The sequence below is a fragment of the Sciurus vulgaris genome (assembly GCF_902686455.1).
Source record: "Sciurus vulgaris genome assembly, chromosome: 3".
NCBI classification, from domain to species: Eukaryota; Metazoa; Chordata; class Mammalia; order Rodentia; family Sciuridae; genus Sciurus; species Sciurus vulgaris.
In genome coordinates, this window is record NC_136463.1 from 123,968,940 (window position 1) to 123,983,771 (window position 14,832).

The following is a 14,832-nucleotide window of genomic DNA, read 5'->3' on the forward strand; positions in this document are numbered from 1 at the left end:
ACAAAGCAGAGGAAGAGAGTAGAAAGTATTGGGGTTACGTTTTGAATAGAGTAGTTAGGGATGGCCTTTGAAGAGAAGGTGTTACCTGAACAGTGACTTAAATGAGGGAATTGTCCATGTGAAATTCTGGGGTAAGAGTGTTCCACATAGAGGGAATAGTAAATAAAGGAAAAGACAAGGGTATAGGTCATGGGATGTGTGAAGAACGGCACGAGTACTAGTGTGACTGAAGTACTGTTAAGGAAAATGATAGGAGGTAGTTACAGGTCAATGAGAGCTAAAATATTTAGACTATGTAATTTTAATACATTAACCATGAGGTACTTGTGGTTATAGAGCATTTGAAATGTGACTAGTTCGAATTGCAGTACACTGAAAATACAAAATATACATTGGATTTTTAAGACTTGGTGCCAAAAAAGAATGTAAAATATCTTAATTACATTCCCTCCCCCACCGCCATGGACCTTTATTAATTTATTTATATGAGATGCTGAGGATTGAACCCAGGGTGTCACACATGCCAGGGAGGCAGTCTACCACTGAGCCACACCCCAGCCCTTAATTACATTTTTTATATCAGTTATATATTGATATTTGTAAAATAGTTTACTGAATTTAACCAGATTTTACTTTTCAAAATGTGGTGACTAAAATAATTAAAACTACCTATGTGATTCATATTTCTGCTGGACAGTACTGGTTTAGAGCTTTAAAATCCATGGAAAACATTTTGGTCAAGTGTGGTTATAAGACATTAGGATTTTAAAAAGGAGGAATGACATGATGTTTTATTTATGTATATATTTATTAATTACTAGGTTGAATCCAGGGGTGCGTTACTACTGAGCTATATTCCCAGACCCTTTTTTTTTTTTTTTTTTTTGAGATAGTGTCTTACTAAGTTGCTTGGGGGCCTTATTAAGTTGCTGGTTCTGGCCTCAAACTGTGATCCTCCTGCTTTAGCCTCCTGAGTCTCTTGGATTACAGGAGTGTGCTGCCAGACCTACCTCCTTACTTATTTGATTCCAGTCCTGGAAATTGAACCCAGTGGCACTGATGCACAACCCCAACCCTTTTTACTTCTTTGAGTGCTGGGGATCAAACCCAGGGCCTTGTGCTTACACCCTTTATACTTTTTGAGACATGAGCTCACTAAATTGCTGAGGCTGACCTCAAACTTGTGATCCTCCCACCTCAGCCTCCTGAGTAGTTGGGATTACAGGTATGTTTGACCATATCTGGCTGAGTTTTATGATTTAAAAGAATCATTTCATTCTGATTATTCTGTGGCTAATAGTACAGGACTAAAAATAAAAAACAGAGAAACCAGGTGGGAGATGTTATAGTAGTCCAGAAAAGGCAGGATGGTAATAGGAAAGGTAGTGAGAATACTTAGGATAATTTTTGAAGTTAGAGCTGTTTCTAAATATTTTGGAAAAAGAGGTATGAGGGAGAGTGAAACAAAAGATGACTACAAGTTTTCATACTTAGCAACTGGGACAGGGATCATGTTTACTGTCTGTTTGAGGGAATGAGGGTAGGAGAATAAAGAATTTTGTTTTAGATATATTAATTATTTTTGACAGAATAAACTTTTTATTGAAGTATAACACTGTACTGAAAAGTACAGAAATTCCTGCACATAACTCAAGTGTTTTTCACAAGTAAACTTGCCTGTACACAGCACTCATATCAGGAAACAGAACAAACCACCATTCTAGTAGCCCCAACCTATTCTAACTCTGTAAATTAGTGGTGGTGGTCATGCCATTTTCCAAGTCCCACAAATATAGGATCATTTTCATTGTGTCTGGGAATTGAGAAGCTTAAAGAATCATCAAAGATTTCATCTGAAAGTTTATGGACAAATAGGGGTTCTTTTTTTCAGCTTTAATAATTTTTGCCTGTTTTTCAAATTTGGAGTTTGTTTTGAAGAATATGCTATTATAAGGTATTAAGTATAATAGTAAACAGTTTGACATGTTTTGGATGAAGCTGTACCTAAACACATGAATAGAAATCACCACCTGTGACATTATAATTAAAAAAAACAAGCTGTAGAAGTTTGTTTGGAGGAAAATAGTATTAAAAAAATTCTATTTCTGACTTTTTCTTTATCCCCAAAGTAGAGAATTTAAGAAGGCCTACAGTAAAAATTGTCTAGAAGATAAAAGATAACTGGGGACTAAGTAATTTAATGTTTTTCTATAAATTAGGATAGTTTCCTCAGATTTGTGGATTCAGAGTATTCTCAGTTCCACATATACAACTAGCAAAATGCTGTATGCAACAAACTTAGCAGGATACAAAAGTTGCTAGGTTTTTTGTTTTTAAAGAAAATTCATGTCTGTAGACTTCTGGAGGATTTGAAAGATACCACTTCTTTTTTCTTTGTTTTATTTAAAATAATACCAGTATCCATTGTATCTGTTAGAATTTGGAGATGGAGGAAATTAGGAGAAAATGATATTTTTCCATGCAATAATTCCAAAAATGAATAAGTGAATATACCAACACTTGGGCTAAATTCAAACACAACATAATCTTTTATATAATTTAATCCCTAATTCATATACTAACACTAAACAAATAGATTAATACATATAATTTGTATTTTTGAAGTCACTGGTAATTTGTACAAGGGGGTTATTGTCCCTCACTTTTTCCATTGCTTTTGTTGAACGCTCTGATTTATGGTTTATGTAAAATTGGTAATGGTTAGTAGTGAATATATGAACCTGCACAAGTGATGAAATTGTGTAGAACTAAATGTATATAAGTAAAACTGGGGACATATCAATAAAATAGGTAAGTTGTATCAGCCTTAGTTTTGCTATGATGTAACAGTTTTGCAAAATGTTCTTATTAGGGGTATATTGAGCAATTTTGCACTATAATAAAATTACCTGAGATAATTAACTTATAAAGGGAAGAGATTTCTTTTGGTTCACAGTTTTAGAGATTCCAGTCCAAGATGGGGCACACATTACTTTAGGTCTATGATAACACATGGCAGAAGTACAAGTGACAAAGGAAAACTGCTCAGCCAGAAGCAAAGATAAGAAGACAAGGCTGGAATTCCCCTAGGCCTATCTCTTAAATGTTCCATTACCTCCCAGTAGCAACACCCTGGGACCAAACCTCTCATACATGGACTTTTGGGGAATGTTTATCCAAACTATTCTAGGGTGAAACTTTGTGAACTTCATACTGGGTCTCTCTATTATTTCCTTTAACTACATGTGGATCTACAGTTGTCTCAGTAAAAACTTTAATTAAGAGAGTGGGATGTAGCTCGGTGGAAGAGCACTTGGTTAGCATGGGTGAGGCCTTAGGTTCAATCTATAGCTCCTGGAAACAAACAAATAAACAAACAAACAAAGATAAGGGGAGGGATCTATACAGGATAGAGACTATAAATCTTTTAGAGCTTTTCTGGAACTAAAACACTGTTTGTACTGTTTGCTGAGCCACCAACTTAGTTTAAATATGCTCATTTTCATAAGAGCATACACATTTTAGTTAGTCTGTACTGAATAATTGAAATTGCCATTTTTATAATCTGTCAGTTTGGATGCTATTTATACTTACTGACTTTGTTTCATCTATTCTTCACCTTAAACTCTCAACCCCCATCAGGTATTACATTCAGAATTTTAATTCCTTAAAATAAGAGGCTGACCAGGAAAAAAAAAAAAAAAAAAAAAAAAAAATGTCTGTTAAAAGTAGGTATCTACTATGTAGATAAAGCTGTTACACAATATCTCCCTCCTTGGTATGTCTGTAATAGCACATCAGTGAAGGCTATTGCTTATGATTAGCCTCATATGTAAAACTTAATGTTGTGCTTTTACTCAGAATTTATATCTACCATATATTACTATCATTTAAAATACCCTACTTTGGGGGATTTCAGCTGTAATCCCAATGACAGGATGCTGAGGCAGGAAGATTGTGTAAGTTCAAGGCCAATCTCAGCATTTTATCCAGGCCCTGGCAATTTAGGGAGACCGTATCTCAAATAAAAAGGGCTTAGGATATGACTGTGTGGTTAAGCAACTGAGTTCAATCCCCAGTACCAAAACAAAAACTCTACTTTCTTCTTCATAGATGATTTAATTTTGGTGGTATTTAGAATTCACCACCACCACCACCAGTATTGGTGGCTTCATTATTGAGTATATATATCCCCAGCCATTTTTATTTTTTATTAATTCTCATGTTTTAATCAGAACTCTCATTTTTGTCTTCTAGGAGCAAAAGATTGAATCAGTTGCCCTTGGTGTTCTTTTTTCATTAAAGGTAATCTGCCTGTTTAGTTCAGTAGTCATATAAACTTAATGCACTTTTCTGTTTGGGCTGGTAAGTAGTTATAAATGAATAGCATGCCTTTATTTTATTTGTTTATTTATGTGGTGCTGAGGATTGAACCCAGTACCTCACACATGCTAGACAAGCGCTGTGCCACTGAGCTACAGCCCCAGCCCTGGGCTGGTAATCTTATATTAGGTTGATAGAGTTAAAATTTGATTATATGATTATGGCTAAGCCTTTGAAGTCTTCTCTGTTTTCCTCATAAAACAAATCCCTATAAAGAGAGCGTTAATAATCTATATGACTTACCTCATGGAAATACACATAAAAAAATAATTCAATCTATATTTCTAGTTTTTCCTCATGGAATTTTTTTGTCAGATATTCAGAAAAAACTTTTCTATTTTAGTCTGCACTGGAACCATGGGAATAAAGGTTCAGCGTCCTCGTTGTTTTTTTGACATCGCCATTAACAATCAACCTGGTAAGAATATTAATGTTCCTAGTTAACACTTACAAACCAGTATTTAATAGTTTAAATTAGTAAAGAAGTTTAAACCAATTACCTTCTTTTTCAGCTGGAAGAGTTGTTTTTGAATTATTTTCTGATGTGTGCCCCAAAACATGTGAGAACTTTCGTTGTCTTTGTACAGGTTTGTTCACATTTTCAGTTGCCTTAATAACTCTTAGAAATATTAGTTGTAATGGATTTTATTGAAGATTGATTTCTGCACTTGCCAAAAAAATATAGATGGCTTTTTAAAATGATAAATGATTTTTTTTTTTTTTAATTCTGGAAAGTAGTGAATGTCTATAGTTTAAAGAAATCTTTACAAGAGGAATTATATTTTACATGGCAAAAACTTTCATAAGTGATTTTGCTTTGATACTGCTTCCTTGATTTTTATGCCTCTATGTATCTTACTAATTTTTCTTCTCTACAGGTGAAAAGGGGACAGGGAAATCAACTCAGAAGCCATTGCATTATAAGAGTTGTCTCTTCCACAGAGTTGTCAAGGATTTTATGGTTCAGGGTGGTGACTTCAGTGAAGGTGAGACCTTTATTACCACAAAAGAAAACCACATATTTATATTCTTCTTCTTCTTCTTCTTTTTTTTTTTTTTTTTTTTTAGTATTTTTAGTTGTAGATGGACACCGTACCTTCATTTTATTTGATTTTTATGTGGTGCTGAGGATCTAACCCAGTGCCTGGTACGTGTGAGGCAAGTGCTCCACCACTGAGCTACAGCCCCAGCCCTATTTATATTCTTTGTATGTCATAGATCTTAATGTTAGGCAAGTCCTTAGAAGTCTTACTCTGATTTTATTCTCATTTTGATTGGTCAAATTATAGAAGTACTCAGAAATGCATGGAAGAAAACACATAGGAAATAGTTTCACTTTTTTTTTTTTTTTACTTTAACTGGATTTTAACTTGAGGACTCATGCTTGCTAAGCAAGAGCTTTACCACTGAACTATACTCCCAGCCCTTTTTATTTTGTTTTTCAGATAGGGTCTTTCTCAGTTGCCTATACCAGCCTCAGACTTCTAAGTAGCTGAGATTACAGATGTGCATCACCATCCTGAGCTCCAGTTTAACTGTCAATGTGTAAATTATTTTCAGAAATTTGCTTCTGGACATATAACAACTGTATTCATCTCTAAATTTGTTGGCTATGTGTTTGATTTTGGAATTCTTACTATAGAATATAGTTTTTTTGTTAGTTTTTCATGGTGTCAGGGCTTTCAGAAACTTGGGTGCTTTACTACTGAGCTATATCCCTAGCCTTTTTATGTTTTATTTTGAGACAGGGTCTCTCTAAGTTGTTTAGGAGCTTGCTGAATTGCTGACACTGGCCTTGAACTTAAGAACCTCCTTCCTGAGCCTTCTGAGTCAGGAATACAAACATGCATACCCAGCTTAAAACTATTTTTAAAGACACTTTGAAGATAGTGTTATTAGTTTTTGTAGTCATCATTAGACTCTGAAAACTTTTTTCCAAGGATCTAATTATGCTTTATCACATTCTTATTATAACATCATAAGTGAAAGAAAGTAATTTGGGATCTTGTCATTGTTGACATAAATTTAATCTTATAATTTGCTGTTGATCCTTTGATTCAAAATCATTCAGACACCTGCTTTGTAGGAAGTATTTTGTTTTAGGTAGCAACTTCAAAACTTCAAGGAGTTTATTGTCTTGAGAATTCTGAATCTGTTTTTCATTTGTAGGAAATGGTCGAGGAGGGGAATCTATTTATGGAGGATTTTTTGAAGGTAAAAATGTTTACATTTAAATTACGTTTTTAATGTTTTACATTTCTTTCATTTGGTTATTGTTGATTCTATTAGATTGTTGGTTAGTGTACTAATATTCAACTACAACTATTAAAGGTTAATTTTCTTGTGAAAATATTTATGTGGTACACTTTTTGTAGAGATGAATTTATTTTGTTTTTAAGCCATTAGTACATGTTACTTGAAGGGGTTCAATGCTCTGTACTGAACTCTAAGAATTGTGGTAGGCTAGGAACTTGAATACCTCAGTCTTAACCTTTATTAAAAGATTAAGCAGTATTTCCTTAGAAGGTCCTTTTTTTTGTATGAAAATCTTTTAAAATATTTTTGATATTATGAAATTTGGCCAGTTTTTTTTTCCCAAATTGTTTTCTCTTAATTTTTTATTAAGTAAAGATTGCTTGAAAAACTATCAGCATGTGAATGTTGAACTAATCCGTTAGTGTTCATCTTTACTTTTTGCATTTAGGTGAAATTTTATTTCTTATTTCATATACTTTTTTCTCATATACTTATTCTCATATGTTTATAATGTAACTAAAATTTTTACTTATTTATAGATGAAAGTTTTGCTGTTAAACACAACAAAGAATTTCTCTTGTCAATGGCCAACAGAGGGAAGGATACAAATGGTTCACAATTCTTCATGTAAGTATTTATGATTTTATGGTTTAACAAATCCCATTTTCTGTTGTTTCTCTGTGTACCTACCATTGATCACTAATAGATAGGAGAGAAACCTATAAGGGGAGGAATTATTTAATGAGGAAGAACAAAGAATTATTGAAGGGAGAAGTTGAAAAGTCTGCTAAAGTTTTCAGATAACATATTTGTCAAGAGGATATGAGAGCCAGATAAAGTCATTTCTATTGGCGAAATTGTGAGAGTTTGAGCATCAGAATTAATAATAATATTAGACTGGGCACGGTGGTACAGGTTTGTAATCCCAGCAGCTTGGAAGGCTGAAGCAGGAGTATGTGGTGGGTTTCCATGTCCCACATGGATGAAGGGAAGAGTTTCTGTCAGAGGACAATGGTGCTGGCGATCAATTTACTAATAAACTTATCAGTGAACACAAGAGCCGATACTCTTTTCAAATGGAAAGGGGGTATGGCAGATCATGCCATACCAGATCTGGCCTCCAACAACATGGAGGACCCCACCTTCACCTTTATTTATAGATAAATAGATAAAGGGGCCCAGACTGGGAGGGGTTTCTTCTGTGAAGAACAGGATGGGTGCAGTTAGGGAAGCCATTTGCTTAGGGAATTAGCATATCCTCAGATGGTGAGCCACTCTGTACAGGGCCACTTACTCCCCAGCGGTCTGAAACAGTCTCCCATGACTGTCAGTTCCTGGGAGTCAGACCTCTGTGTCCCATGGCCCAGCCAAGCCTGATTCTGCTAGACATGGATGGCTCCCCACAGGAGGATCACAAGTTCAAGCCAGCCTCAGCAATTTAGCAAGACCCTAAGCACTTATCGAGATCTTATCTCTAAATTTAAAAAAAAAAAAAAAAAAAATCAAAAGGCTAGGGATGTGGCCCAGTGGTTAAGTGCCCTTGGGTTCAATCCCCAGTACCAAAATTAAATATAATAATAATAACAACATTATTATTAGATTATACCCAAACAAAATAGGAATCCAGGAGTCCATACTGGGATGCATAGCAGTCCTACCTTATGTGTAGTTTTGCTTTCCTTAATTTGTTACCCTGCAAATACTAAATGAGAAATTCCAGAAATAAACAGTACATAAATTTGAAGTTCTGACTGACTTGATGAAATCTCCCACTGTTCTGCTTGTCTTAGAAATCGTTTCTTTGTCCATTGTCTTCATACTATTATCCTACCTACTTGTTAGTTATTTAGTGGTCTTCTTGATTATTAGATAAGCTGTTAAGTTATTGCAGTACTTGGCATAGCCCTGATGTAGTACTTGATGTTACTACATCCTTTTCTCTTTATCATCCTTTTCTCTTTATCTCATCATGTAGGCATTGTATCATCTCATATTGTTCCCAGAGGAAGGATGAGTATAGTAAGAATTTGAGTGAGAGAGACTGCATTCTTAGAGCATATTGTTATAATCATTCTGTTTTATTGGTTATTTTTGTTAATCTCTTTTATAATTTCCTGGAGCTATGTAGAATTCAGAACTATCTGCAATTTCAGGCATCCCTTGGGAATTATGGAACATATCCCTACAGATAAGTGGGGAGTACCGTAAATAAATAAGGGAGAAAAGAAAAGCTCTTTCTTAGTAAAATGTGAACTAATAAATAATAAGAGGAATGTTGAAGTTAGAAAACTCATCGTTTTGTAATCATCACAATAATAATTGATTAAGGCAAGAATCTTCTGTGAATACTAAACTTAGTGGGGCAGTGTTAACCAGAAACAAGATGTTTACATAGAGTATCTCTCCATAATTAATTAGAAGAGTTAAAACAGTTGAACCTCATTATTCACAGATTATTTGTGGATTCACTCATGTATGCTAGGGAAGCACTCTCACTGAGTCATATCTCCAGCCAAAGCTTCGATTTAAAAAGGAAAAAGACATTTCCTATAACGTGTGTAATATAAAATTTGCTTTTTAACCACTTTTTCTTTCTTTTTCGGTACGGAAGTTGAACCCAGGTGCACTTAACCACTGAGTCACATCCCCAACCCTTTTTTATATTTGATTTAGATATAGGATCTCTCACTGAGTTGCTTAGGGACTTGCTAAGTTGCTGAGACTGGCTTCGAACCTGAGATCTTCCTGCCTCAACCTCCCAAGCCACTGGGATTGCAAACCACCATACCTGGCTTTCCTTTCAACCACTTCTAACTGTGTAGTTCATTCATGTTTATTAAATTCCCAGTGTTACACAGCTGTCACTACAATCTGTTTCTAGAACTATTTCATCATCCCACATTCTGTTACAATTTTCCTTTTCCTACTGTCCTGGTAACTACTAATCTTAAATTTGCCTATTGTAGATATTGCATTTGGGTGAAATCATACAATATTTGTCTTTTGTGTCTGACTTGGTTCACTTAGCATGTTTCCAAGATAAGGTCTTCTACATGGCAGCATGTTTCACAGCTTTAGTCCTTTTTAATGTCTGAATATTACTCTATGTTTATATCATATTCATCCATTGGTGTGTTAATGGACATTGAATTATTTCTACCTTTTAGCTAATGTGAGTAATGCTGCAGTGAACACTAATGCTTGAGTCTTGGCTTCCAGTACTTTTGGTTATATACCTAGAAATGGAATATAAAAGGAATGTTGGAGTTTGTAATCATCACAATAATAATTGAATTCCTAGGTCAGATGATAATCCTGTATTAAGCTATTTAAGGAAAACCCAGGACTTCATGCATGCCACTGAACTACACCTCCAGCCTTCTAAATTTTGTTTTGAGGCAGCATCTTCCTGAGTCATCCTGTTGGCCTTGAATTTGTGACCCTCCTTTCTCAGCTACCTGAGTAACTGGGATTACTGGCATGCTATTTTATTATTATAACTAGTAATAAAATTAAATTATAACTAATAAAATAACATACAATAGAATAGTAAATTAGATCGCTTTATACCCAATGCATTTTTTGATAATTTTCTTAAAAATAGTAATAAATCTCATATGATGCTTATCTTTAACCTTTTGTGCCAATATGTCTGGTATATAACCAAGTAGCAGCTCCTCTTAACTACATAGCTTTAAAGGTAATCTGGTGGAAAAGGATGACAAAAGTTCATTTGCCAAAATATGCTTATTTTATGTTTTGGTTTTGTCTTGTTGGTTTTGTTATTTTAAGAGGGCTCTCACTATGTTTCCCAGACTGTTCTTGAGATATTAGGCTCAAGTGGTCCTCCTGTCTTGGCCTCCCATGTATCTGGGACTACAGGAGCACTCCCTTAATTTTAATCCAATTTTCTTCAACTTAAAGTTTACATCAGGAGTGAAAAACTCAAGCCTAACCAAGGCAAGGAACATAAATAAGCCTGTTGGGACAAGAAACTAAGCTATTAATTCACTTGTTAAAGAACACAGAAACACTCGGCTCTCATCAGTTATTGCTGTGTACCAGGTATCACAACTTTCAAGTATTCCAGAGAGGCCTCAAACCTAGAATTCATGTGGAAGTGTCCCTAACCTCCTTTTGTCGGTTTGTTTCCCAGAGTTGGGGGTTCTCCCTATATGACCTAGGCTAGCCTTAAACTTGGATTTCTCCTGCTTCTTCTTCCCAAGTAGCTTGGATTGTAGGCATACACTGTGGTACTTGGTAGAATTAAAAAATTTAAACATTGTCACTTAACTTAATTTTGAAATTGGCCGCAGGGTGGGAATAGAATTTCATTGGATTAGACAAAGGGGAATGAAGGGAAGGGAGCAGGGGAATGGGAATAGGAAAGACAGTAGATTGAATCAGATATAGCTTTCCTGTGTTCATGTATGAATACACTACCCGGATTACTACATCATGTACAGCCACAAGAATGGGAAGTTATACTCCATGTATGTATATTATACATATGTCAAAATACATTCTACTATCTTGTATATCTAAAAAGAAAACAAAAACAAGAATATTTACCTAACACGCACTAGGCCCTGGGTTTGACCCCTAGCACTATAAAACATAAATGAGTTCATACAAATTTCTAAAAAGCTTGTGAACACTATGTGAACCATTTCTGTTCAGGATCAACCGAATATATCTGGGGACCATTAGGATTTGACCACTCCTACCTCCCTCTCCCTGCTCTGTTTAAAATGTTGAAATTGAAAAGTAGTCTTTTTTTTTTTTTCTTAGATGGACACAATACCTTTAAATAACTTTTGTTTCACTTATTTATTTTTATGTGGTGCTAAGGATCAAACCCAGTGCCTCACACGTGCTAGGCAAGTACTTTACCACTGAGCTAAAGCCCCAGCCCATGAAAAGTAGTCTTAAACCCATAAAATCATAATTATAGAATGGCTTGATAAATTTTGATATGTCCATACAGTAGAACCTTATAAACCATGAACATTCAGGAAGAACTTAGTTATGTACAAGAAATACAAATAGATAGTAATAACACCCAAATGTTGACTTCATATCCTTTTTTATTTTTTATTTTTGGTACTAGGAATTGAACCCAGGGGTGCATAACCACTGAATCACATTCTTAGACCTTTTTTGTATTTTATTTTAAGATAAGGTCTCACTAAGTTGCCGAGGCTGGCTTTGAATTAGCAGTCCTCCTGCCTCAGCCTCCCAAGTTACTGGGATTATAGGTGTGTGCTACTGTGCCTGGCTTATATCCAAGTTTTCAACAAGTAGGTACTGTTTTTCTATCAAGAACACATTTTTTTATAATACATTGTATATCCAGGTGTGGCGGCCCATGCCTTTAATTCTCAATTACTTAGGAGGTTGAAGCAGGAGGATCACAAGTTCAAAGCTAACCTCAGCAACTTAGGAAGATCCTTTCTCAAGATAAAAAATAAACCAGGTGTGGTGACACATACCTTATAATCCCAATATTCTGGAGCCTGAGTCAGGAGGATCATAAGTTTGAAGCTAGCCCCAGCAATTTAAGAGACCCTGACTCAAAATTAAATAAATAGGGCCAGAGCTGTGGGTCAGTGGTAGAGCGCTCACCTAGCACATGTGAGGCATGGGTTTAATCCTCAGCACCACATACAAATACATAGATAAGATAAAGGTATCTTGTCCATATACAACCAAAAACAAAAAACAAAAAAATTTCTTTTTTAAATTAAATAAATAAATAAATAGGACTATGAATGTGGCTCAGTGGTAAAGCATGCCTGGGCCCAATCCCCAGTGCAGTGGGGCTATGGGAAATACATTGTATGGAAGATATTTTGCATTATGGTTTACTTAAGGTTAAGGTAATATGATTATGTTATGTTAAAGTAACATGATTATTTTGGTTTCTACTTTGTTTTCAATGTAGTTATTTTCTTTTCCTTTTTAGAGATGCTAACTTTGTTTTTCTCTGACTTTGTTTTTATTTTTCTATCTGATGACTTCCAAAAGAACAACAAAACCAACTCCTCATCTAGATGGGTAAAGTTCCTTTTAATATTTTATAATCTACTTTAAATTAATATTAAATAATATAAGATTTTTTTCTAATCATCTTTATTTGACTCTTCAGGCATCATGTTGTTTTTGGGCAAGTGATTTCTGGCCAAGAAGTTGTAAGAGAGATAGAAAACCAGAAAACAGATGCAGCTAGCAAACCATTTGCTGAAGTTCGGATACTCAGTTGTGGAGAGCTAATTCCCAAATCTAAAGGTAAGAACAAGTACATATTTCAAGGAATTCTTACTAATATTAAATAAATAATGACACTCTAAATAGTTGGTTTGAAATTCATACTAAAGTTGACATGAATGTGAGATTTTTGTGTATTTATTTATTTATTTTTGTACTTGGATTGAACCCAAGGATGCTTTTCCCTCTGAGCTATGTTCCCAGTTTGCAATTCTCCTGCTTCAGCCTCCAGTCACAGGATATACAGTTATGAACCATCTTGCCAGACTTCTAATTTTATTTTAAATGACAAAAATTACATACATACCATAGACAACATGATGTTTTGAAATATGTGCACATTGTAGATTTCCTAATGGAGCTAATGAACATAAATTACCTCACTTTTTTTTTTTTTTTTTTTTTTTTTTTTGGTGTGTGGGTGTGGTGATAAGTCTTAAAAATCTATGTAGTGATGTTTAAGAATACAGTCATTGCCCCAATTTGCATACTAGGAATTGAACCCAGGGCCTGCCACATTACTAGGCAAGCTCTCTCAGACCTTTTTAAATTTTATTTTGAGATGGGGCTTCACTTAGTTTCCCAGTCCGGTCTTGAATTTGAAATCCTCTACCTCAGCCTCTAAGTAGGTTTTTTATTTGCTCTTATTTGTTTTTGAAACTGGATTACTCAAGGTGGCCTCAAACTCAAGATCCTTCTGCCTTTCTCAGCTTCCAGAGTTAGGCACATGCCACAGTTCTCAGTTTACAATCATTGTTATGAACTGTTCTCATCATGTTGTACAGTGGATCTCTTGAATTTATTCCGACTAAAATTTTGTATCCTTTGATCAACATTCTTCTAATATCCTCTTAACCCTCCTCTTCAAATCCCTGGTGACCACTACCAACCAGTTCTACTCCCTACTTCTGTGAGTTCATCTTTTTCAGAATCCACATGTAAATGACATTATGATTTGTCTTTTTGTGCCTAGCTTATTTCACCTAACAGAATGTCTTGTAGATTCATCCATGTTGCCATAAATGACAGGATATCCTTTTTAAAGGCTTAATAGAATTCTGGTGTGTGTGTGACATTTATTATTCCATTCATTCATTGATGGATGCATAGATTGATTCTTATCTTGGCAGTTGTGAAGAATGCAATGGTAGGGCAGGCAACACTTCAACATACTGGTTTAATTTCTTTTGGGTATGTATATCTTGTATTGGGTTTGCTGGATCATAAGGTAGTTTTGTTTTTAATCTTTTTTTTTTCTTTTTTTTTTTTTTTTTTTCACCCTAGTACTGGGGATTGAATCTATTATTGCTTTACTACTGAGCTATCTCCCCATCCCTTTTTTTATTTTGATATAGATAAGTTGCCCATGCTGGCCTTGAACTTGTAGTCCTTCTTCCTCAGTTTCCTAAGCACCTGGGATTACAGGTGTGCAACACCATGTCCACCTATTTTTAATTTCATGTCCAGCTATTTTTAATTTTTGAGAACATAATGCTATACTAATTTACATTACCACCAACAGTGTGCAAAGTTCCCTTTTCTCCATATCTTCACCAGCACTTTCTTTCATCATGTTGTTAACTATTATAATCCACATGAGATGATATGTCATTGTGGTTTTAATTTGCATTTCTCTCAGTATTGTTGAATATGTCTTATTTTGAGAAATGTTCAGGTCCTTGGCCCTTTTTTTTTTCCTGGACCATTTTTAAAAATCAGATCATTTTCTTGCTATTGAGTTACTTAAGTTCCTTATATTTTCAATAATGACCCCTTATCAATGCATGGTTTATAAATATTTTCTCCTATTCCACTTACAGTGTCTTGACTTTTGATTGTTTCCTTGATCATGCGGAAGCTTTTTAATTTGATGTGAATCCCATTCGTGTTTTCAGTTTTGCTACCTGTGCTTTTGGGGTCATGTCC

At 34.8% G+C, this 14,832-nt stretch overlaps 1 protein-coding gene across 8 annotated transcripts in view; it reads left to right on the plus strand.

Moving 5' to 3' along the window:
• Window positions 1-14,832, plus strand: part of PPIG (peptidylprolyl isomerase G) — a 50,282-nt gene that overhangs the window by 12,182 nt on the left and 23,268 nt on the right. For 3 of the 8 annotated variants that reach the window (XM_079135474.1, XM_079135476.1, XM_079135475.1), the window contains exons 2-9: window positions 4,258-4,305; window positions 4,727-4,801; window positions 4,896-4,970; window positions 5,262-5,369; window positions 6,553-6,597; window positions 7,179-7,266; window positions 12,667-12,696; window positions 12,788-12,927. In XM_079135474.1, coding sequence (XP_078991600.1) covers window positions 4,741-4,801; window positions 4,896-4,970; window positions 5,262-5,369; window positions 6,553-6,597; window positions 7,179-7,266; window positions 12,667-12,696; window positions 12,788-12,927 — 547 coding nt within the window. In that variant the 5' untranslated portion in view covers window positions 4,258-4,305; window positions 4,727-4,740. Of the gene's footprint in view, window positions 1-4,257; window positions 4,306-4,726; window positions 4,802-4,895; window positions 4,971-5,261; window positions 5,370-6,552; window positions 6,598-7,178; window positions 7,271-12,666; window positions 12,697-12,787; window positions 12,928-14,832 lie in introns of those variants that run through there. The other 5 variants (XM_079135477.1, XM_079135478.1, XM_079135481.1 and 2 more) reach the window with 4 other exon arrangements.